Source organism: Corythoichthys intestinalis, chromosome 7 (assembly GCF_030265065.1).
Source record: "Corythoichthys intestinalis isolate RoL2023-P3 chromosome 7, ASM3026506v1, whole genome shotgun sequence".
NCBI classification, from domain to species: domain Eukaryota; kingdom Metazoa; phylum Chordata; class Actinopteri; order Syngnathiformes; family Syngnathidae; genus Corythoichthys; species Corythoichthys intestinalis.
In genome coordinates, this window is record NC_080401.1 from 14,158,868 (window position 1) to 14,183,805 (window position 24,938).

Sequence of the window (24,938 nt, forward strand, 5' to 3'; positions counted from 1 at the left end):
TTTAGTGGAAGTTTTCGGGTTGTGGAACCAATTAATGGAATTATAATACTATTCTTATGGGAAAATCCTGCTTGATATACGACCATTTCGACTTACAACCAAGGTCTTGGAACAAATTAACTTTGTAAGTAGAGGTACGACTGTATACATATATATATAATTTTAGATTTAATTAATTGAAGAATCAATTTTGGGGGGATTATTATTTAAATAGTAATGCATTTTCAAAATGCAAATAAAGTCATGACTAATAATTTTTAAAAACATTTCTAAATAGAAAATATAATTAGGAAAAATAAAAATATGGAAAAAAAGGAGAAGAACAGTAAAGACTTAAATTTCAATAAATGTGGCCCACGTGTATTTTGCTATGAGAATTTTATTGATTCTTTTTTTTGTTTTGTTTTGTTTCATAAATCTCTTTTGTCCTCACATAGCTTAACTTTCTGGCTGCACTTGACGGCAAAAGACGTTTTATCGCTTCCAGCCCCTCCCAGTTGAAATGGATTGGACGCTTATTGCCGTCAATAGGTGTTTTCAATATAAATTTTACTCTTTTACTAACTACCACAACACATCCTCTATGACCTGGGCAGCTAGTATTGAGTTAAGCTAATAATGACTTTTGAACAGATCTACCTGAAATGGTTAAACAAAATCAGAAATACAGTAGATTTTTCTGGCTTACAGTTTTTCCTCAATTGCTTTGGTACGTTTCTCGGATCAGAATTGAAATTCTTAAAATTACTTGTTCAATCCTCACATGTAGCAAAACAACATGGATTACCTGCAAAAGCCAGTTTTTTTTGTGCAAAATATTTAGTCTATCACTCAGAATTAAAATTTCTGTGTCAATAAACATGTCAGTGCTGTCAGAATCACAAGTCCTTGTTTCATTGTTTACAAACAAGACAGTCAAATGGCTTAGTCATGCTCTCACTTGAACAGTTGCTCTGGTGGAAGGCTGTGATGCTGAAGATGGTGTATGTACGTTTTGATGAAAATGGCAAATTACACCTTTGTGTGTGGAAGATTGATTGCAAGAGACTGGACAAGATTCAGTTTACACTTTTACTGTTTTTACAATTTCTTGACAGACCATGTTACTGCGATACAGAGAGCAAAAGACAGCACTGAGTATCATAAAGAAGAAAAAAAACAAAAATTAGAAATGTAAACAAAAGACAATCGGCACAACTAAGTTTTAAGTGCTACATGTCAGGAATCACCCCCACCCCCATTGTTTCTACACATCTTGACATTCCTCCCTGTTGGGCCACAAATTTTCATCCACGTCACAATGGATGTCTTCTCTTGCTATACACCTTGGAAAGAATCTTCTTGAATGCCTTATCCAGCCTCAGCAGGCATCTGCTGCGATGTCACTGCATGCTGCATTCATGGCATCCAGAAGAGTCATCTGAGTGTGAGGCTGGCGATCATACACTTGCTATCTCCATATGTTGAAAAATTCTTCTATAGGATTTAGGAATGGGGAGTAGGGTGGGAGGAACTCCATTACCATTCTGGTGTGGGCTTCAAACCATTCCCTGATTATGTTGGAGTGGTGGAAACCCACATTATCCTAAACTATCACAAGTTTTGGCAGGTTAAAATAAGTTACGTCAAATAAGTAACAAAAATGTTTCGAAATAAGCACACACATGTTGACATATTTTGACATGTTCATCCATTTTGCATGTAGAGACTTATGCAATGAAGTAATGACTAAGGCTAGGTTCATACCGCAGGTCTTAATGCACGAATCCGATTATTTTGTGTTTTTCCGACTTGAGCGAGGCATTAACTTGACGGTCTGAGTCGCATAGAAGTGGACCATTTCAAATCCGATCTGGGTCACTTTCGTATGTGGTTTAAATCCGATCTGGGCCACATTTTTCCAGAATGTTGCTGCAGTCTGAACCGTCAAGTCTCCCAAATCAGAATTCATGCAGCAATTACGTCATCAAAGAGCGAGAGAGACAGGGCACGTTGCGCTACGGTAGCGGTGCAGCTGTGCGTTAGCGCCTAGCTTGCCTTGACAACAGTCATAGAAAATAAAATGGGTTGAGGATAAGCCTGAAAATGCTCGGTTTTCTCTCCTCTCCATGTGAGCAATATTTCAAGATTGCTTACACGGCCGAGAGTCAGGGCAAACTGTCCGTATGTGTGTGTGTCATGCACGGACAGTGCGTGCATGCTATCCATCCATATAAACTTTGAATATAAGACTAAACGGGGATTATTTATGTCTTTTATTTGTGTCCCCTTTTTGGAAATCAAAATATGATCACCTTTGAATGACGTTGAGCCAGCATGTGTGGTCATTTGTTTTAAACCTCCTGCACATGTGGGTCAGTTTCTCCAGCGCATCTCGCACAGCGAATTAGTGCGCATGAGTGATACTTGAATGGGCTCAATGGACAAAGAATGAATGGGCACGCCAAAAAAAACCCAGATATAACAAAAAATCTGATTTGTGCATTAAGACCTGCAGTATGAACCTAGTAGAATGTTGTGGGTGGTGAGACTATTCACTAGAGACGATGATCATCCATTCTGGCCATCATGACATTGCTGAACAAAAACATCTGCAACTTGCTCAAAGAAATGAGAAACTGCTTTTTTGATGTGCACTAGTACAATATTGTGAGGAATATACAAGTAGTTTTGAGAATTTCAATACCAAAGCAATTGAGAAAAACTGTAATACGTAGAATAAGACATGATTCCCTTCTAGTCATCATACACAGCCATTGCTTAATCCGGTATCCTATCTGCCTCTGCCTCAAATTGCCTCCCACTGCAGATTGACTGGAACATTTTCAAAGGGTTTTCACATATATACTCGAACACGTCGTACACGCTCAATATCCAAGTCATGTAAATTATCACAGCAAAGTACTATAATTAACTGCTGATCAAAATGACACTCAAGATAGACCTGCTCAAGCAGGGTTGGAATCACAACCTACCATCATGTGATGATTTGGAAGAAAAAAAAAGATACTTAAAGGAAAAACCCTACATTAAGGTTACCATCAAATGATCATTTAATCATATGATTACCATCAAGTTCCTCTTGTGATTGTCATGCTGCTACGCACACTGATGAAAATTCTGCTTGTCATTTCCCTTTTGTTATTTCTCACCAATAACAATGAAAGCGTGAAATAATAGACAGAACAATATTATATTATTATTTTGTACTACAATATTGTTGAAGCAGCAAATGTGTAGCAAATAAAACTTTATTTAAAATGTGTTTTTGATTCCATTGAATTTAGTAGCAGATCTCCTCGGTGTCGCTTACAATAACAACACCCCCAAATATGCGTGCACACACGCGCACTTGATCATGGTGTTGTTATCCATAAAAGGCTTTTTCTAAGCGAGCATCAAGCAGTGTCCATGTTTTAAACTGCATGTGATTTAGTCTTATAGAAAATAGTACACTCACAATACAGTATGTCAGCATGTCTGCTGTTGTGTTTAAATGGCTGCCATGTTTATTGCTACCGGGACCTGTCTCCATTTGATTTTATATAATGAAATCTGCTCTTATTGAGTTATTGTACATTTATAGTACACTGGGACAACCAAAGAGGCTACACATGAATAAGTCAACCATAATGTACACAAAGTGCAAAGCAAACTGAATTTCTACAGCAGTCATAAATGAATTAGTTAGGTTCTGTTTTCTGTGGTCCGCTTATAATTTTTTCATGACGTCAGTGCACGAAATAAATTCCAATTCAGGTAAAATATCTTAAAGCAAAATATGCTTGTTTCTTGTTCGAAAAATGTTTTTTTCTTAACTTGTAATTAACTTTATAATCATTGGTAGGGTGAGTAGCAAACACATCCACCTCATAGTTCTGAGATCAAATGTGTAAATCCTAGGCTCCGGCCTTTTTGTGTGGCGTTTACGTGTTCTCCCTGTGACTGTGTGGGTTTTCTTCGGGTAATCCAGATTCCTCTCATCTCTGCCCATAGTTGGCCTGAATAGACTCCAACACCACTGAGACCCTCGAGAGGATAAAGCGGCACAGAAGATGAATCAAAGTTTTTGTTTCCATTTTCCCATGTTCAAGTACTTTGTTAGTGTCCAAACTGTGTATTATGTTACAGTGGCTTACATTCATTCACATGGCTCACATTAATATCAAAAAATACCTTTCGGTCAAGGGCGTAGGTTTGCATAGTGATGGTAGGGATATAACATTACCAGGTTTTCAGAATGCTGAAATTGTCCCCACCGACTTTTAAGCAACCTTATTTGCATTATATAATGACATCAGTTATATAGGTCATTTTGTTTGTCTTCCCATATGTTGTAAGAATAGAATTGACCTGACCATTGTTAAAGTGAATTACAGTACTTTCATTATGTTCAGACTTACATTGGCCCCTTTTCACTTGCAGAGTGTGCCAGTCCATTTTTTTCCCCCTCAAACGCTCATTTGATTGACTGATGACTTGAACCCCCCCCCCACACACACACACACGCATTCAAAGCCTAACAGAAATACAACATTCCGCCTCCTTCGCCCCCTTCGAAAACGAGGGATGTTAGAAGTTTTTTTCCCGCCAGCAGCAGCCACTGTAAGTAATGTAAAAAGATGTCAATGTTGTGGAGGAGGGGAACACAACCGTAATTTTGCTAATGAAAGTCCGACATGCATCAGAGTTAGCATAACATTAATCTATGTGAATTTCTCGAACTCGAGGAGGAAGCTGCTCTGAAACATCCTCCTCTATGTTTTCAACTGTTAACGTTAATTAAACTGTAAGAAATGTAGTGAACTGAGGTTTACCCCCTTCTCCTCAGTGATCATATTTATTTAATTATTGTGGTCTTAAAGTTTTGTTATTACCTGATTTAGAATGTTTAAATTCCCTTGTGTTCAATGTAAATCTACTAGAAATATGTGAAATTATCTGCCAGTGCTTCAAGTAAATTTTGCTCCCTTAGATTTCTTGATATAAGAAAAATAATGAGCTAATAAACTTCATTGACTTAGTTTTAGCCTAAATTTTGTATATTTAATCTTTAATAAAAACTTGTTTGTCAGAAATTTTTCTTGTGTTCAGTGTAAATCTACTAGAAATAAGTGAAATTATCTGCCAGTGCTTCGAGTAAATTTTGCTCCCTTAGATTTCTTGAAATAAGAAAAATAATGAGCTCATGAACTTGATTGACTTATTTTTAGCAAAAATGTTGTATATTTAATCTTTAAAAAAATGTGTTTGTCAGAAATGTTCTTAATTCAAGAATAGATATTGTTCATTATTTGAAAGCATTTTTTCTTGATTTACGTGAAAAATGACCTACTTTTAAATGTATGGGCTTAATAAGAACAAATAGTAATATTTACTTAAAGTGGAGTAATCTGACGCATTAATCCGTTAACTAGCCTTTAACACTCAAAACAAGATGGAGAAAATTATTCGACTAGAGAGACTAGCCTGTCAATTAATTAGGTTTATATTCATGAGAAGTGTAGCCCTGACCCCCATTCACCCAATCTGTTTGGTCTTATTAGTGTCCCATCCCCATCAAAAAATTGTCCATGCAGGTTATGCTGTTATATCGTCCCTTCAAATATTGAGACCAGACCTACGCCCTTGCTTTCAGTATTAAAACGGTTGGATCAATTTTGAGGTTTACTGGAGCCTCCCACTCTATTGTATTTCAATGTTGATTATTAAAGTTGTAGTTGGAGCGTCAAGGACAACAATATATAATTTCAAAAAGTGTTACTCTTGAGTCAATAAAGCCTTTGTATGATGACATGCTGGTGCTAATTAAAAAAAACATAAGAAAGTAATAACCTTAACACAAATAAAAATCACAATAGAGCAAAAATAAAGCAATTTATCATTAAAAAAGTAAATTATATAAGAAAAACACATGTAATGCTAATTTAAAATATTGTTTAAATATTTTTGTCGACCCTCTTAGTCTTTTTGAGGGGGTCCGCATAATAGAAATGCATCTGCACTGCAAACTCCAAATTCAACAATATAAGTACTAGGGCTGTCAAATTTATTGCGTTAACGGGCGGTAATTATTTTTTTTAATTAATCACGTTAAAATCTTTGACGCTGTTAACACATGCACGGAATGACCAGTTCATGCGTTGCCTCAAACAGTTTACAATGACATCGTTTCACCACATTGAGAGCAAAAAGGCAAAGAAATGCGAGTAGACACAGGAGTTCATTGGAGCGCACCTTTAATTGGCTTAAGCTTTGGCAGCCACTACGAACAGTCATGGTTGCCCAACTTCCCATAATGCATTTGGGCGGAGCAAGAGATGATATTTTCCATAATATACTTAATTGAACACAACGCAGAACATATTGTATACCATTTGCAGCCATTACTGACAGTCATGGTATTTTTATTTATTTATTTTATTTATTTTCCCATCAGGCATGACAAATCCAAACAAACATACAGCATTTATATGTGTTTACAATTAATTCAACCCGAAAAGAAAAGGGCTGACGGGAGAAGCCGAAGCTTATTGAAACCCGTCCCCAGTATACCATATAGGACGCAGAAAATATCGAATATCAATTTTTGACATTCAGATTTCGCAGTAAATGCGTTCTTCGCCTTCGAGTGTCTGTGAGTTAAGCCAACTTCCCATCATGCATTTGGGCGGAGCAAGAGATTATCTTTTTCTTAACATGCATAATTGAACACAACGCGGAACATACTGTATACTATTTGCAGTCGCCACTGACAGTCATGGTTGCCTAACTTCCCATCATGCATTTGGGCGGAGCAGGAGATGTTGTTATTCTTAACACGCCTAATTGAACACAACGCAGAACATACTGTATTCCATTTGCAGCCACCACTGACAGTCACGGTTGCCCAACTTCCCTTCATGCATTTGGGTAGGACAGTTAAGTCGCTACAGTATCATTGAGTGAAAGAACAACAAAAATAATATTCCTATCGCTCAAAAAAAATAATGTTCACAAAAAGAAAAGCGCTCAATGCAAAGAGAACTGGCATTCCCAATCAAAATAGCTATGCAAAATACACATAAAACTTACTCAGACCTTGCCTTGGCTAGATCTCTTATAATTTAAAACTCGCCAGTGACACCTTGTGGTGTATTTCAATCACTTTTATGTAGTTATTGACACTGTGGGAGAAAGGCAGGGAGCCCGATGTGACTTTTTGATTGAAAATTTTACAAATTTTATTAAACCGAAAACATTAAGAGTGGTTTTAATAAAAAATTACTATAACTCAAATTTATCTTTTAAGAACTACAAGTCTTTCTATCCGTGGATCCCTATAACAGAAAGAATGTTAATAATGTTAATGCCATCTTGTGGATTTATTGTGATAATAAACAAATGCAGTACTTACTGTATGTACCGTATGTTGCATGTTTATGTCCATCTGGTGTCTTATCTTTCCATTCCAACAATAATTTACAGAAAAATATGGCATATTTTAGAGATGGTTTGAATTGCGATTAATTACGATTAATTAATTTTTGAGCTTTGATTAACTCAATTAATTTTTTTTATTGTTTGACAGCCCTAATAAGTACATTTCTAAACTTATTCCTCCAAAGTTCAGTATTTCCCCTGCGTGTCAGGTATCGTGCTTTATATGTTACTGTTTATCCACATGAATAATTACTGTATGTTACATGACCTTTTGGGGTGAAAATAAACAGACTGGTCAGCTGCATCTAAGTTGAAAAAAGAGTCAAGAAGTGTGGAGCCAGGCCGGCTTAGCCTCAAACTCGACTTCACGGGAAATACTCTTATGAAATAAGACTTACGTAAGCTGTCATAACTGTGGCTTTCCCCTCTGCTGATGGTGTGGCCTAAGTCGCCATGGTGACTTGAACATGACGCCTTAGCAGTTGTCAGACAATGGTTTTAAGATATGAAAAGGTGACTGCATTTTTCCTTTAAAAATATATTAGATAAACCCAAACAATCTAATGAAATACAATACTCTAATAAACTCATGATTGACAGGCTGAGATGCCTCTCTAGCTGTTTAACAGTTTTGTTCATTTCTTTCAGCCTCCGAGTCCAAGTCATACAGCGGACAACCGATTGGACAGGCAAGTGGACATCAGATTGAACAATCGCGTAGAAAATTGAGTGGACAACAGCATCCTGTAAGGACAATATCCTCACCCTCTCCATCACCTCCTTCCATCACCGAGGATGTCTTTTTTGGGAACAGCAACGAGGATCAGGTAATCTATATTTAATACAGAGGAGAGATTTTCTTACAACTTTCATTTTTCTTAACCTGCCCATATAAAGTTGGGACACTATTTAAATTGTGACTTAAAAGTGGATGGATCTTTTTTTCCGAATAGATCATCGCTGATGAGATTGGGTGTGGGCGGTGTCGGAGAAATCAAACATTTCTTGTTATCAACATCGATATATGCTATTGTTTAGCCACAACTGGATTCATTACCTCATTAATTTTCATCCTTCACACAGCAGCCGGAAACAGAAATGTTGTTTAATCTATCTGCAGGCGATGAGAGATCATGATTTTACGACACTGTGCGCTGGTCCTCAATGGAAATGCAGTCTTCCTTAAGGCAAAACACTTCCACTTTTGTCAACCTGCGTTGCTAAAATCGACCAAAACTAAAGAGTTACCTCGCGATGCTTAACCATAATATTTTAAAAAATTTGCAGGACTATCACATGTCTGAATGGGCTCACATGACCGGATGCAATTACACACTCAATTAGAGAGATTGTCAGTGCCAGGATTAGCGATCAGGCAGCATAGAATAGGATGTCAACATATCCACACTTATATGTGATTCACATAATACTGGGTTCCACACCTCACATTGCTGATTTATGTACGCTCCAATCCCACCAAATTACGTCTACTTTTGACTCACCTCCCCTCCTCTTTCTCCTCGGTTATCAGGCCCCCCACACATTGTCCACAGGTAAATATTAGCTAACGATTGCTCCACTACAGGGTGTCCATAAAGTCTTTTTACTAGGGTTGTTCCGATCATGTTTTTTTGCTCCCGATCCGATCGTTTTAGTTTGAGTATCTGCCGATCCCGATATTTCCTGATCCGATTGCTTTTTTTTGCTCTCGATTCAATTTTAATCATTCCCGATAATTTTTCCCGATCATATACATTTTGGCAATGCATTAAGAAAAAAATGAATAAAACTCGGACGAATATATACATTCAACATACAGTACATAAGTACTGTATTTGTTTATTATGACAATAAATCCTCAAGATGGCATTTACATTATTAACATTCTTTCTGTGAGAGGGATCCACGGATAGAAAGACTTGTGACTTTGTATATTGTGACTAAATACTGCCATCTCGTGTATTTGTTGAGCTTTCAGTAAATGATACTGTGGCCATCCCAAATGCATGATGGGAAGTGGACGCATGACTGTGCGTCGTGCTACCAATGGATATATCTTCTCTGCTTTGGGAAATAACTTAGGGTGTTAAGACATTGATCATTAGCCATCTTGCTTCCCAACATTGCTTCCCATGATATATCTAATCATAGGGAGAGGGATTGCAAGGCTTTAGCCAATTAAAGGAAGGCTCCAAAGACTGCCGAAATTCACTCTACTCATTTTACCATGCCTTTTATCTCTCTATAGTAGTAAAACAGCGTCATTACAGACTGAGCGCTACAATGAGTGAGAGGGTTGTGCAGCGCATACATTAATTGCGTTGAATAGTTTAATGTGACACATTTTTAATTAATATTTGCCGCCGTTGTCGGAATATTTTTGTTAACCCCTACCTTAAGCCTAAACTAAAGACTCTGGATGTGTGTAACATATTATGTCTGTAACGTTAAATACAATTAGAAAACGATTTAAATAAAATATATATATATTAAAAACAGGAATGGCGGATATTTTTTTGCCGATTCCGATACTTTGAAAATGACGTGATCGGACCCGATCGGGACATCTCTATTCTTTACCATTTCAAACATTTATTAAAAATGCAATTGATTAGATATTTTATTCAGATTTGTTCTACTGTGTTCAGCATATATTGAAGTTTTTTGTTTTACTTCTCTTAAAATACACTTCTACATGGGCTATTAGTTGCACAAAGCACATCAAGACGGTACTCGATTTCTTGCGATGTTCGCTGCAGCATAGCCTCATCAATTGTGGCAATGGCATCAGTAATCCTTCGCTTACGGTCATTAATGTCCCTTATGTTCGATACACGATATATTTAACATAGCCCCATAGAAAGAAGTCCAGGGGAGTGATATCTGGTGAACGTGGCGGCCAAGGAATTGGCCCATCCCTTCCAATCCATCGGTCTGGAAATGTTTGATTGAGGAACCCACGAACATGCAGCCCCCAATGTGATGGTGCAGCATCTTGCTGAAAAATGATGATTGGTTGAAGGTCATTCAGTTGTGGTGCCACTTATTCAGTTAAACGGTCAAGGTAAACATTTGCAGAAATTGATGTCTCGATGAAGAAAAACACACAAATTCAGTGTAATTAAAAAAAAAAAAAAACTTTAATAAACACTTAATATAATAGAACAAATCTGAATAAAATATCTAATCACTTGCATTTTTAATACATTTTTGAAATGGTAAAGAGACTTTATGGACACCCTGTATATTCATAGGTAGCATAGGCGTGTAATGTATTTTCGGTTGTTGTTTGTTCTTCTCCTCTTCTATCTGCTTCCTTCCCTCTCTGTCTGCCCAGCAACCCTTCTTGCTCGGAGTATATCAAACTCCCATGTGAGACATCAAAACTGTTCAGACCATAAGGACACTCAGATTCATTTTGTCTGTGCCTAAGTAGCTGAACAGGACATATCTTAAAAAAAAACAAAAAACATTTAAAAAAAAAAAAAAAAATATATATATATATATATATATATATATATATATATATATAATTTGCAGAGATGTTCTTGATTTTTTTTTATCATAAATGATACATTAAGTATTACATGCAGTTCTCGTGGTAAAACAAATACAACTGAGATTGAAAAGTTTTTTTTTTTTTTTACTGAAATGAGACTCAGAAATGCTTGTATTAAATATGTTCATTTGAAATTCCATGGCATCAATAAATCTGAAAAAAAAAGTTGGGACAAGGCCATTTTCAACACTGTGAGGCATCCCCTCTTTATCTTACAGTCTGCAAACGTCCGAGGACCGAGGAGACAACTTAAGTTCGCTGGGATAGTTCACCCAACCCCCTCATAAGAACAACTGTTGTTGAAAATGACGGATAGATGTTTATTACAGTAGTTTGCAGTGGGGTCGAAGTGCGCTGCATCATAATGGCTCGTGGAACTGAAGGCAAAATGTTAGAAAAAGCTGTCAGTATGATGCAGTGCAGTTCTACCTAACTGTAAATGTAAATTGTCTGCCTAATGCTGTGGACTATCAATCAGGTCTTTGTGGTGGGAAGTAAGAATACAAATACACTTCTTCAGTACTGTAACGCTGATTTTTCAGGAAGCTTTAACTTTTGTTTCCGAAAACCTTTTTACGAATCTGTCCCTCTTTTTGAAAACAGATAGGGTTGCATTAACTTATTTTGTAAACCTAAACAGAAGACAGCACATTAAGAAAACAAGCTAGGTCAGTGAAAGACAAACTCTCTCTGTTGGTCTCTCTGAATGGGCACAATAGTGTTAGAGTACAGTATTTGTCGTACATCATTTTGTACTTTGCTGCTTTTATGGTCAAGATGTTCCTCTTTCAAGGAGCTCTGAGTGGTCATTTTTTGTTTTTGTGTGTATTTTAATAATTAATATATAAGATAAGTTAATAATATATGAATGTGTTTATATCTATTTAGAATTATCATTGTATTTTTAATAAATATTTCAAAATAAAAATATTTTTAATAGACTAGTAAACTGCTAATAGAAACAAAATTAATCAAATTAGTACAGAAAATGAATGAATAATAAATTAATGAAAATAATTAAAAATAGAAATAAACTGATTAGGGCTCACAATAACACTCGAAAACAGTACTTCTCAAATGGTGGGGCACGCCCCCCAGGGGAGCACACAGCGATACCAGGGGTGCCGCATGTGACCTCGGGGCACATACTTTTTTGCCGTACTAGAATAAAGTGGTATTGCGCTCTCATTGTCAGAGTGTGCGCAGTATTTTTCACCCAAACAAGAGCCCACAGTAAAGAGATATGAAGAGCTAAGGTGAGGAAATATGATGAAGCGTACGTAGCGTTTGGCTTTTGGCTTTGAATTTTAACACAGTGGGAGATGGTGAAAGACCAGTCGGTTTGCTGTGTCTAAAATTTTTTGTAGCAGACAGCAGGGAGCCAAATCAATTAAGACGTCACTTAAAGACATTAGACCCCAATCACATTGATAAGTCGCTTGCCTTTTTTTCTGCGAAAATGTGCCGAATGTTGCCAACAATCGCCCTACTTTGTCAGTGTTACATCAATAGACCAGCAAGGCAAAATAACCCCACACCATAGCAAAGGTGCTGATACTGCCTGCAGCAAAAATAAAAACCGTCCCTCGATCCAATGACATTGTCGTTTTTGTTCTATCAATTTTTGTTTTTTCGGTCAAATTGTTTGTCATGTTGTCCTCATGAGTTAATGTTGCTAATCAATTTATTGTTTATTGATTTTATTAAATTTTGTTTTCAGTATCAACGGTCATTAAATGTATCTTGAGTGTATTTTTACAGTTTGGATGTGACTTTTTTAAAATTCAGGCAAATTGATGCACTTTAAAGTGCATGTGACACGATAAAAAAATCTTAAATAGCATTATTATGTGAATTAAAATTATATTTTGAAATGATTCGACTAGATACAACAATTTGCGGATGAAGAGAAATTAGTCTTTTAATCTGCTATTAGACCCGCTATTAGACCCGCCTGTCATTCTAGCCCTCTAGCGCCTACATCTGGGTGATGACGAAGGCAGAGTAATGATTTCAACTGATTTGGAATTCAGCCAAATGGGGAAGATTCAGAATGAGGAAAATGCGACAGAGAGCAGCAAAATGTCTTTGTTGTTTTCATCCCTCCAATATTTTTACAAGATATTCTTTTTATCCAAGTATTTTCCCCAATGCTAAATAAATTGGATGGTAATAACAGTCTTGTGCTAAATGGAATATGAAATATTAAAAATGCATTTATTCAGTATGACAGGGCTAAAATCACTGCTCAATGGTCAAAACAGCCGACTTAAAACTCCCAAACGGTATTTTATGCCACCGGAGTTAGTCCAGCTTTTGTTATTTCCTTGCCCCGGCTTGGGAGATGGAAGAAAAAGCGTAAACAAAACATGAGGCGTGAAAGCTTGGCGACATGCTTACCCAAACCGAGTGACTCTTCCAAGTCTTTTTCTCGCCTTTCGAAAACGAAAAATCACACAAAACTACACCGACTCATGTCGCACACAGCGGTGGAGTTGATTGTCTTCACCGATCGGCCAGCCCCCGGCTGCGGGCAAATTTCGGCTTGTCGTTCTGCTGCGGACCCGGCAGGCAGGCAGTGCTCAGCAGAGGGTAATAAAGGCTGAAAATGACGCATTCTCGGTGGACAAACCGGCCGACGTCGTAGCATGTGACTGCCCGAGCCTAAATCGAGTATCGCGCTCTCTAGGCGGGCACGCCTCTATCGGCCAGCGACCATGGTGTGCGACAAGCCGCCGGTCGTTGGCTGAGTGGCCTTCTCGGTTGACAGGGCGCATTTTCACCCACAAAATGCAAGCCACCTCCTTATTAAAACATTTACCATTATCCCAGTATTTGACATAACATAAAACAGCTTACTCACTTAGTCATCCGTCTAGTAGTTGCTCCATTGTCATACTTGTGTTGTCCATTCTTTGTGGTGAACAGGATCTTTTGGAAATCCAAAAAGCCTCACCCCACTCTCCCTGGTGTAGCAATAAAAGCCTGCAGCACATTGGGCTGGCGTGACGCAAAAAATAAACGAATTATCCGCAAAATCAGATGAATCCGCAGTCCTTCTGCATATGATACTAATGGCTGTATTGTGAAGATGGTTAGTCTGCTGACGTCGCATTCGCCTTCTTATATCGATCGCTTCCACACACATCCAATGTTTTGGGTTTGCTGTCCCAAATGTGGACCCATTGTGGATTGCTTTCAGGATAATATTGGTGCTTGTACCTTGTTTCGACAACACGCGCTTGCAACAGCATCGTTTCTATTAATGGGAAGGTTGCTGCTATTTGACCGATAGTTTTTTTTATTCTGTAAACACAAGTATATATCTTATAGTTTTCATCTTATTTACAGGTATATTTTTATCCTTAGTTGCTTCACTGGCTGCCAACCCTCCAATTTAAAACGGATTTGACATCTACCACCGTCAATAGCGATACAATAAATGGGTAAAGAAGAACATAAAACTTCTTTTGCCTTCTGTTTACAGGATGCGTCCTCTGTCGTGAGTGAATGTGAGGTGAGAGGTGTGGAAGTGAGCAGCAGCACAGAGGACTTGCAAGGCCTCAGCTCTTCTTCTTTGGGAGACTCAGACTACTTCAGAGATTTAGAGGCAGTTCTCGACGGGCCTCTGAAGACCAGCAGTCCAGAGTTGAGCTCGCAGAGCACAGAGCCGCATTCGATTGAGAAACCATCATTGGAGGAAGCGCCTGGCCCCCTTGTGGTCACCCAGCTTAGCCCCAAGCTCTTGCCGAGCTGCATAATTGACAGGCATGACTCCTTGGGCCTGAAAGTTGGTCTTAGTGTGACTATTGATTTGGAAGGACTGTTGGGATCAATGGAAACAACTCAAAACAAAACAGAATCCGTTAATCATGGGAACATGATGCATATAAATGGAGATGTAGAAGTTGATAGTTTTCCTAATTTAGTGAGATCCATGTCCACATCACGCAGGCACAGCTGGGGTGTTCCTGTTGCCCCCATCAGCCTGGGAAGGAGGTACCACTCTCATCACTTCTGATTTATGCTTTTACTCAATTCATGTTTATATTTAGTTGTGATCTTCCTGGCTTTTCAATGGTGTTCTTTTTTTTTTTTTTGACGCCTCAGAGGCAGGAAAGAAAAAAAACAGAAAAACAGAAAAACTGAAGTGAAATGATCAGAACTATCCATAGCACCTGCCCTAATTGGGGTAATAGGTAAACTAGAGCTGACTAGAAGTGGTGGGTAACCCCAGATTGATTGCCAGCCATTTGCAAGATAGACCCTTCACGTGAAGATGAATGAAATTCCCCTATTGAAAATTCATGGTCTTCTAATTTTAACATGCTATTGATGCCCTGCGACTGACCGGTAACCAGTCCATGATGTAGCATATGAGTATTACATTTTATAATATCAACAGGAAGTGATCCTGAAATGTCCAAAAAATTAACAGGAAATGACATGATCAACAGAAGGTGAACCTGAAATGTCCCCAACTCAACAGGATGTGACCTGATATAAACAGGAAGTGTCCCTGAAATGTCCCCAAATAAACAGAAAATGACCTGATATCAATAAGAAGTGTCCCTGAAATGTCCCCAAATAAACAAGAAGTGACCTGATATCAACAGGAAGCGTCACTGAAATGTCCCCAAATAAACAAGAAGTGACCCGATATCAACAGGAAGGGTCCCCAAAATCTCCCCAAATAAATAGGAATTGACCTGATATCAAAAAGAAGTGCTAAATGCTAAATGCTTCCATATAGACAGGAAGTGACAAGATTATCAACAGAACGTGTCCCCGAAATGTCCCCAAATCAACAGAAAGTGACCTGATATCAACAAGAAGTGTCCCCGAAATGTCCCCAAATTAACAGGAAATGGCCTGATCAACAGGAAGTGACCCTGAAATGTCCCCAACTCAATAGGAAGTGTCCCTGAAATGTCCCCCCAAAAACAGGAAGTGACCTGATATCCACAGGAAGTGTCCACGAAATGTCCCCCAAATTAACAGGAAGTGACCTGATATCAACTAGAAGTGTCCACAAAATGTCCCCAAATTAACAGAAAATGACCTGATCAACAGGAAGTGTCCTTGTAATGTCCCTAAATCAACAGTAAGTGACCTGATATCAATAAGAAGTGTCCCCGAAATGAATGAATGAATTTGAATGAATGAATGAATTTATTGTCATTGTCATCATCATCAGTATCATTGACAGTTACAGAGAGTGGGATAGTTTGGCCAGAAAGGAGAAACACTGACACAGAATATGGAATAATTTGCCGAAAAACAGACGATGACAGACAAAGGAAGACAAGTAAAAAGCAAATGCTTATCGATACCCGTCCCCCAACAGCCCGGGCAAATGATCTCATTTTTAAATGGATGTATAAGATCCGAGCTGGACAATGGAGATAGTGACATACAATTTGCCGGATGGCACTTAATGACATCTGTTGTAAGTATTCATTAATGTTCATGACAGTGTCATGACATAATTATGATTGTCTAATGACAGTCTTACTGCGCTTCTGTCAAATAAAATGTTGCCAAATGCCATAACTAGCAATTAATGAAACAAATGCCCGTTGTAGTGTCTTGTCATAATTATGACGGTCTTATGACAGTCTTATGACACCACTGTCAAATTAAGTGTTACCTATTAACCCAAATAAATCAATAAATAAGCCGCACTTGACTATATACCGTAGGAAAACGGGAAAGGGAAAAAGTAGCGGCTTATAGTCGGAAAATTACGGTATTTAAATAGGGGTGTATAGACTTTATGTATGACAGCATTCTCTGATGGACAGGGAAATTCCACATTTATTTGGGGGTGGATTTCATGGAAAATTAGTTATGAGGTGAAACAAACAATAAACCTTACCTTACCTTTTTACTTTTATGTGCAGCTAACACAATGACAGCAATAGCATATGGATGTGTTTATGATATTTGACCCAAAAAAATAATATTGACTACTGCTCTGTGGCTGCATTTGTGCTACCAGACTCAGTTTAGACACCATGACCTTGGACAGTGATGGAGATGAGGATGAAGAAGGGCACATGGCACTCTTCCAGTCCACCCAGCAAACAATCAACAGCTGTACAACCTATCCTGTCGACGAGACAGATGGTCCCAAAGAGACATTCTCCTCTCCCAATGCTAAGGTACATGGTCTAAAACTGAGACATGTCTTCAAGCACTACTTGTTTTAATCTCACACTTGACACCCTCTACTTGAGAACAATGTTGGGATGTCAAAAGTCCATGTTAATGAGGAACATCTATTCTATTTATTGAGGAAAAGATCAAATGAATAAAATTTTAATTTTTGATTTAGTTGCTGAATAATGTCTGTTGCTGTGCTGAAAAAAACATATAACCTTCCCTGAAACATCTCTGTTATGTGTATCATTCAGAGGAGCATCAAACAAATCAAATTCTGTTTATATTTGCAAAAATGTCAGGCTGATGGTGTTCCCGGCAAGCAAGTGTATTCCCGCTCTGAGATCCTGGCAACAGACGAATGTTCACGTGCAGCACACATCACTCGTATTGTACGGACATCCAAACAAGCTGCGATGGCAGCAGGAGGTGGGCTTCACTTTGCATGTGTCAAACGGGTCTAAATTATTGTTTAGTAGAGGACAGGGGTCAGCAACCTGCGGCTCTGGAGCCGCATGCTGCTCTTTAGTGCTGACCTGGTGGCTCCCTGGAGCTTTTTCAAAAATGTTTGAAAATGGAAAAAGATGCAGGAGGGATATAAATATATATATGGCGGAAAACACTCAGGCGACTTGAAGTTCCGCTCTGAGACCCCCAATTTTGGCAAATTTCAAAATTGTCCTATATGCATGTGTGATGCATCATTGGAAAGCTTAAAATTTCAATTTTCTGGGTGAACAAAAATTTTGAACAGGAAGGCATTTAAAAAAAAGAAAAAAAAAAAATTAAACAGCAAAACTCTAATTGGAGGCGAGCGCACGCGAGAGCAGAATTAAAGACGCCTCGATTTTAACGAGATATTATCGCGTACTTACCTTGTTTCGATCCAAAAACTCCATGTAGCATGTATCACTGAGTGTCAAGACACAGCTGTGAATGGCCACAGCTGGATTTTTTTTAATTTTATGGGTGAATTGTGGTGATATATAGAAGGGTCGCGATGCAGAAATCGCAGACAACAAGGAGTGGTTGAGATTTTCTTTTTCATATAGTTACCCTTTTAAACGTTATTTTTCAATTTTTTTTTTTGTTTGGATCAATTATTTATCATCCAACATTTCGGGGAAAATGCGACAGTAACAAAAATAATACAATTAAGCGATAGTTATGAGGTAGATATCCGTGACTATTTTACAGACGCCAAATTTTTCCTTGTGACATAATTCGTTTAAAAGTTTAAAATATACAAGTGAATAATTTTTTAAAGTCGTTTTTTTTTTTTTTTTTTATAACTAAAATTTAGACATCAATTAATGATTCTAAGCTAAAAATGACAGACATTTTGAATAATAGATATAATTATTTATTTATTTTATTTTATGTCTGGTTTGAAACAAAAGCGGCTGCGCAACGTCTGTAAACGGGGGTTTTCAGGGTAAAACGGACAAATTAAAAATAGTTTGGAGGCTTAGTGCGCCATGAATCTGCTATGGCAGCATATGGACATGTTGTTCTATCAAGCACAACAGTTATTTTGGCTTAAAATACAGCAGTTTATTTTAAAGAGGGGTGCAAGAGAAACTGCTTTTTCAGTCTTGTCAGTGTTTTCCGCCATATAAATTTTTAAAAATAGTTTCTGTAGAAGGACTAACATGGCACAAACATTCTTCTAATTAATTAATATTGTAATAAAGTTAAACTGGAGGGAGCATTGTACAACAGAATAGTCATGTGGTGCGTCATACTCTACAGGATGCACTGCAGGGAAAATAAACATTTAATCATGAAGGCTCATTTTGTATTTGTATAGAGTTGCAGCTATCGATTATTTAAGTAATCGATTAATCTAATAATTAGTTCATTCGAGTAATGGGACAGGGAACATTTAATAAATTATTGTGTTGCAGAATCAATTTTACGAGATGGAAAGGAAAGGCTTGCTAAGATTGCTCTTTCAAAAGATTCATTCAGTGCAAATACAAAATACAATTCCCGAGAGTTTTTCAAACAATGCAAAACTTCACTTTCATTTCACAAGAGGAATAAATGCATTTAAAAATAAATTAAAATACCTTAGCCACAAAGGGTCTAAAAAATTAATGAGGATCGAAGTGCAACAAAAGAACAATTGGTTTGCATAGCAAACGTCCGCTAGCTTAAATGCTATAAAATGTTAACTTTTTTTTTTTAAATGCTCTTAACAAATTGTTCAAACATATATTTCCATGGAAAACTGCTTGATATACCTCTAAACTAATTTATGAATGCAGAAACAATCGTATTAGCGCAAACAAAAACTTACAACCCTGTGTTGGTCTTAACAGGGAGCAGCTGGATCCAGTCATGTTAGATGAGTTTTGTCATATTGACTGTTGCTAATAGAGCGAATTATCCACCCAAATCAATAAAACTAAATGCAAACACTTTCAAAACAAACCTTTACAACGCCACTCTAATTAAAAGAATACTCCAACCAACTAAACTTGATTCGAAGCTTTTTCTAATCAAATTACCCGATTTAATTGATTAATCGTTGCAGCATTATATTTGTAGCAAACTTAGTCATTTTGATAGTAGGCTAATATAGCTAATATAGATACATTCAGCATGTGCTGCCTTCATTATAAGGCTTACATAAGGCTTTTAATTTTTTTGCAGCTCAAGACATATTTGTTTGTTCTTTTTTTGGTCCAATATGGCTCTTTCAACATTTTGGGTTGCCGACCCCTGGTATAGGAAGTAAGTTACTACTACTTACTGGTGTATTTATTACGGGAACAAAGTTGTGCTTGTTTCAATAAAAAAATATGCAGCTTTTATGTTAGGTTTAATTGGCAATTATGAGGGGTCAATAGAAAATGGTTTTCTCTGTAAGGCATCCCTTGACCCACAAGGTTTCCAAATCCTGATGTACAGTACAGTAAAAAGCTTATGTCACCACAAGCTAAAATTCTGTCTCTCTCTCATCTAGCAGAGGAGTTTGACCCTGAGGAACACCTGCACTCCAACGAGGGGCAGAGTCACATGTAAGTCGACACTGCTGTCAATGAGGTGTGCTTAAACCCTCTCGAGTGAGGTCAGAGAGCATTATGACTTGGCATGACATGACTCCATCTGCTCAGGCTTAATGCTTGAAAAGCTTGAAAAGAAGACTCTTCTGGTCTGATCCCACAGGGGTAATTGATACTGTATGCTGTCAAAAAGACTTTCAAGTTTGGGAGCTTATCACTATCTTCCATGGTTCATTCTACACGCCATCCATCAATTTTCTATAGTATCCTCATTAGGGTCATAGATGAGCAGGGGCTGATCTCAGTTAACTCTGGTTTAGAGGCGGGGTATATCCAAGCAATCACAGGGCATCAGTTATAGGAAATAGGTTGATGGAATAATTGCTATAAAAGCAAAATACAACCATTACCTGTGAGATACAAATCAAATACAATTCATAAATTAAATGCAATGTCAGTGGCTGATACAACAGAATATTTTTTTTTTTTAAAACATACAATTATGATAGTTACTTGTTTCAGTCCAACCATAGACTTCATAATATATTGACAGGACACGGGGCGCGGGGCCGATTAATTGGAGACCAATCTCCGTCAAAGCTGACCGACTGGAAACACAGACAAAGAGCTTTTTATGTTGAAAATTATTGTGAATAAATGCTTAAATCCCTGACTTCTTTATAGATATGGATGTAAAACAGTCTCAATTCTTGGTTAAAAGCAAAAAATAGAAAACGGGTAGTTAGCATTTATTTTACGTAAATATGTCGAATGTGCTGCTAGTCTATCAGCCACTGTGGCGCCGCCTAATCACCACAAAGAGCTTTTTACGTTGAAAATTCTTGTGAATAAATGCTTAAATCCCTGAATTCTTTTTAGATATGGACGTAAAACAGTCTCGATTCTTTGTTAAAAGAGCAAAAAACCGGGCAGTTAGCATTTAGTTTACATAAATATGTTGAATGTGCTGCTAGTCTTTAAGCCACTGTGGCGCCGCCTTATCACGACAAAGAGCTTTTTACATTGAAAATGAATGTGAATAAATGCGTAAATCCCTGAATTCTTTATAGATATGGACGTAAAACTCTCTTGATTCTTTGTTAAAAGAGCAAAGAACCGTGCAGTTAGCATTTAGTTTACGTAAATATGTTGAAAGTGCTGCTAGCCTTTCAGCCACTTATAACCACAAAGAGCTTTTCACGTTGAAAATTCTTGTGAATAAATACATAAATCCCTGAATTCTTTATAGACAGTCTCGATTCTTAGTTAAAAGCACAAAAATGTGCAGTTAGCATTTATTTTACGTAAATATTGCGAATTATGACGTCAATGCTGTAGCGATTAATTTCTCCTTTTGATTTTTTTCACAACGTTTCAAAATGCAGGCATGGTACGAAAAATATAGTAATTACCTTGAATCCTCAGACAAATCACTCCTGAGAGAATCCGTCCTGTTTCTATGAGGTACAGCTTTCGTACTTTTTCAACCTAAATCCGGCGTTGGATCGCTGCATGTGTTTGAGAATAACTGCGATCGACTTCGACCGACTCAAGCGGAGTGTGGGATGGCCCCCTACTTGAAGGCGTGGCACAGTGTCTTGGGAATGTGTCTCGTCAATATCATTATGAAGTCTATGGTCCAACTTCCCATAAACCACCTGTGGAGGTCCTTTTGCAGTTTCTCCTTGCACGATTTGACTTCTTGGACTCAACTAGGAAAAAACTTGTTTCTTCTCCCGTCATGTGAAGTACTTCTAGTGTTCCACTACTGTGCCAGATTTAAAGGGAATGTGAAATTAACTTCTCATTGGCTGCGAATAGATCAGCTAATGATCATGTGGTGCAAAACCTACCTGTGCATCTACCAAATGGCTGCTTGATTAACACGCTAGTCTACATTTGTCCTTTACATGAAACTAGAGGCCAAAAAGTCCAATTGCCCCACAAAATTTCCCCATTGCACTCAAGTCACCATTGAGCAAAAGGTAAACAAGTTCTGGTCTGTGCACTTTTTTGTGGTTCTGTGCTGGTGTGCACACACTGTACTGCATCTGCGGCCTGTTATGTTCTCATCCAAACAGACATCTCCTCCCACAAAACACATCACACAGGGGCTTCCCCCATTCCCCCCTGACATCTCTGCTCCATGTCATGTGTCTGCAACCTCCTCCTCCCACTACTGTCCTTTCTTCCACCATCCCCTTAGATGGTGTGGGTGTGTGTTTGTGTTTTTCAAAAGTATATCCGTGCTTGTGCGAATGTGTGTGTCAATTGCTTTCCTTTACTGAAACTCAGCCTCAGTGTCTTGTTTGTCTTAGGCTGATGGTACAGAAAGTTCTGCAGGAGCTAAAGTTGTACCATGGGTAAGTAAACAAGCCGCGGCTCAAAAAGAGGTGCAGGCAGCAGCGTGTGACCAGTCTTGAGCACTCTGTACGTTTGCGTGTGTGTGTATATCACGAGGTTGTGTTGCCTTGAGAGGGAAACATTGCTAATATACAGTGCCTTGCAAAAGTATTCGGCCCCCTTGAATCTTGCAACCTTTCGCCACATTTCAGGCTTCAAACATAAAGATATGAAATTTTAATTTTTTGTCAAGAATCAACAACAAGTGGGACACAATCGTGAAGTGGAACAACATTTATTGGATAATTTAAACTTTTTTAACAAATAAAAAACTGAAAAGTGGGGCGTGCAATATTATTCGGCCCCTTTACTTTCAGTGCAGCAAACTCACTCCAGAAGTTCAGTGAGGATCTCTGAATGATCCAATGCTGTCCTAAATGACCAATGATGATAAATAGAATCCACCTGTGTGTAATCAAGTCTCCGTATAAATGCACCTGCTCTGTGATAGTCTCAGGGTTCTGTTTAAAGTGCAGAGAGCATTATGAAAACCAAGGAACACACCAGGCAGGTCCGAGATACTGTTGTGGAGAAGTTTAAAGCCGGATTTGGGTACAAAAAGATTTCCCAAGCTTTAAACATCTCAAGGAGCACTGTGCAAGCCATCATATTGAAATGGAAGGAGCATCAGACCACTGCAAATCTACCTAGACCCGGCCGTCCTTCCAAACTTTCTTCTCAAACAAGGAGAAAACTGATCAGAGATGCAGCCAACAGGCCCATGATCACTCTGGATGAACTGCAGAGATCTACAGCTGAGGTGGGAGAGTCTGTCCATAGGACAACAATCAGTCGTACACTGCACAAATCTGGCCTTTATGGAAGAGTGGCAAGAAGAAAGCCATTTCTCAAAGATACCCATAAAAAGTCTCGTTTAAAGTTTGCCACAAGCTACCTGGGAGACACACCAAACATGTGGAAGAAGGTGCTCTGGTCAGATGAAACCAAAATTGAACTTTTTGGCCACAATGCAAAACGGTATGTTTGGCGTAAAAGCAACACAGCTCATCACCCTGAACACACCATCCCCATTGTCAAACATGGTGGTGGCAGCATCATGATTTGGGCCTGCTTTTCTTCAGCAGGGACAGGGAAGATGGTTAAAATTGACGGGAAGATGGATGCAGCCAAATACAGGAACATTCTGGAAGAAAACCTGTTGGTATCTGCACAAGACCTGAGACTGGGACGGAGATTTATCTTCCAACAGGACAATGATCCAAAACATAAAGCCAGATCTACAATGGAATGGTTAAAAAATAAACGTATCCAGGTGTTAGAATGGCCAAGTCAAAGTCCAGACCTGAATCCAATCGAGAATCTGTGGAAAGAGCTGAAGACTGCTGTTCACAAACACTCTCCATCCAACCTCACTGAGCTCGAGCTGTTTTGCAAGGAAGAATGGGCAAGAATGTCAGTCTCTCGATGTGCAAAACTGATAGAAACATACCCCAAGCGACTTGCAGCTGTAATTGGAGCAAAAGGTGGCGCTACAAAGTATTAACGCAAGGGGGCCGAATAATATTGCACGCCCCACTTTTCAGTTTTTTATTTGTTAAAAAAGTTTAAATTATCCAATAAATGTTGTTCCACTTCACGATTGTGTCCCACTTGTTGTTGATTCTTGACAAAAAATTAAAATTTTATATCTTTATGTTTGAAGCCTGAAATGTGGCGAAAGGTTGCAAGGTTCAAGGGGGCCGAATACTTTTGCAAGGCACTGTACTATCGTGCCTCACGTAGCAGTCAAGAGCATATTTACTAAATTAACCTCACTCAATTTGACATGCTCCTAAGTGCCATTTTGGGGGTTTAGCAATGACGTTCAATATCTTTAGAGACTATGTATGATCAGTTGCGCTGACAGCATTGTCAAGAGGACAAATGTGTGTCTATTTGAGGGAGGTTTATTTTTACTTATGCAAAAAAAATCACCCTGTGGTCAATCAGTGCATGGTACTTATGACAGCTACTATTTGAGGAAGTGTGCTGATTATGAAATGAGTTTATGTGGCCCAACATGTATCACATTCATACTTTGCGCTCAGTTTGGTTATTTTATTGTATTCTGTTGTGTTTTACACAACCCTTTTTTTTTTTTTTTTTTGGTGTGGGGGGGCTACTGTCATTATTACAATCACAGTGTGTCTAAACTACTCACGTATGCACCATTTAAAGTCAAAACCCACGTTTAACCCCTTGATGCCTATTGTACCAAATACCAGATAAGCACATATCAGATCAAAGCAGTCTCAATGCTTTTTTTTTTTTTTTAAACCATAGATTCCTGTTGTCACTCATTTGCATACATAACATTATATGTATTTATTATTATTATTTGGGGAGGATTTTTTACATTTCATTTTTATCGATTATTTTTT

General features: G+C 38.1%; 1 protein-coding gene across 4 annotated transcripts in view; it reads left to right on the forward strand.

Moving 5' to 3' along the window:
- The window catches only part of arhgef18b (rho/rac guanine nucleotide exchange factor (GEF) 18b), an 87,932-nt gene that overhangs the window by 9,353 nt on the left and 53,641 nt on the right, over nucleotides 1–24,938 (forward strand). The window contains exons 3-8 of one of the 4 annotated variants that reach the window (XM_057841075.1): nucleotides 8,071–8,249; nucleotides 14,469–14,980; nucleotides 16,983–17,145; nucleotides 17,446–17,572; nucleotides 20,115–20,169; nucleotides 22,473–22,517. In XM_057841075.1, the coding sequence (XP_057697058.1) occupies nucleotides 8,071–8,249; nucleotides 14,469–14,980; nucleotides 16,983–17,145; nucleotides 17,446–17,572; nucleotides 20,115–20,169; nucleotides 22,473–22,517 (1,081 nt within the window). The remainder of the gene's footprint in view (nucleotides 1–8,070; nucleotides 8,250–14,468; nucleotides 14,981–16,982; nucleotides 17,146–17,445; nucleotides 17,573–20,114; nucleotides 20,170–22,472; nucleotides 22,518–24,938) is intronic. The other 3 variants (XM_057841076.1, XM_057841078.1, XM_057841079.1) reach the window with 3 other exon arrangements.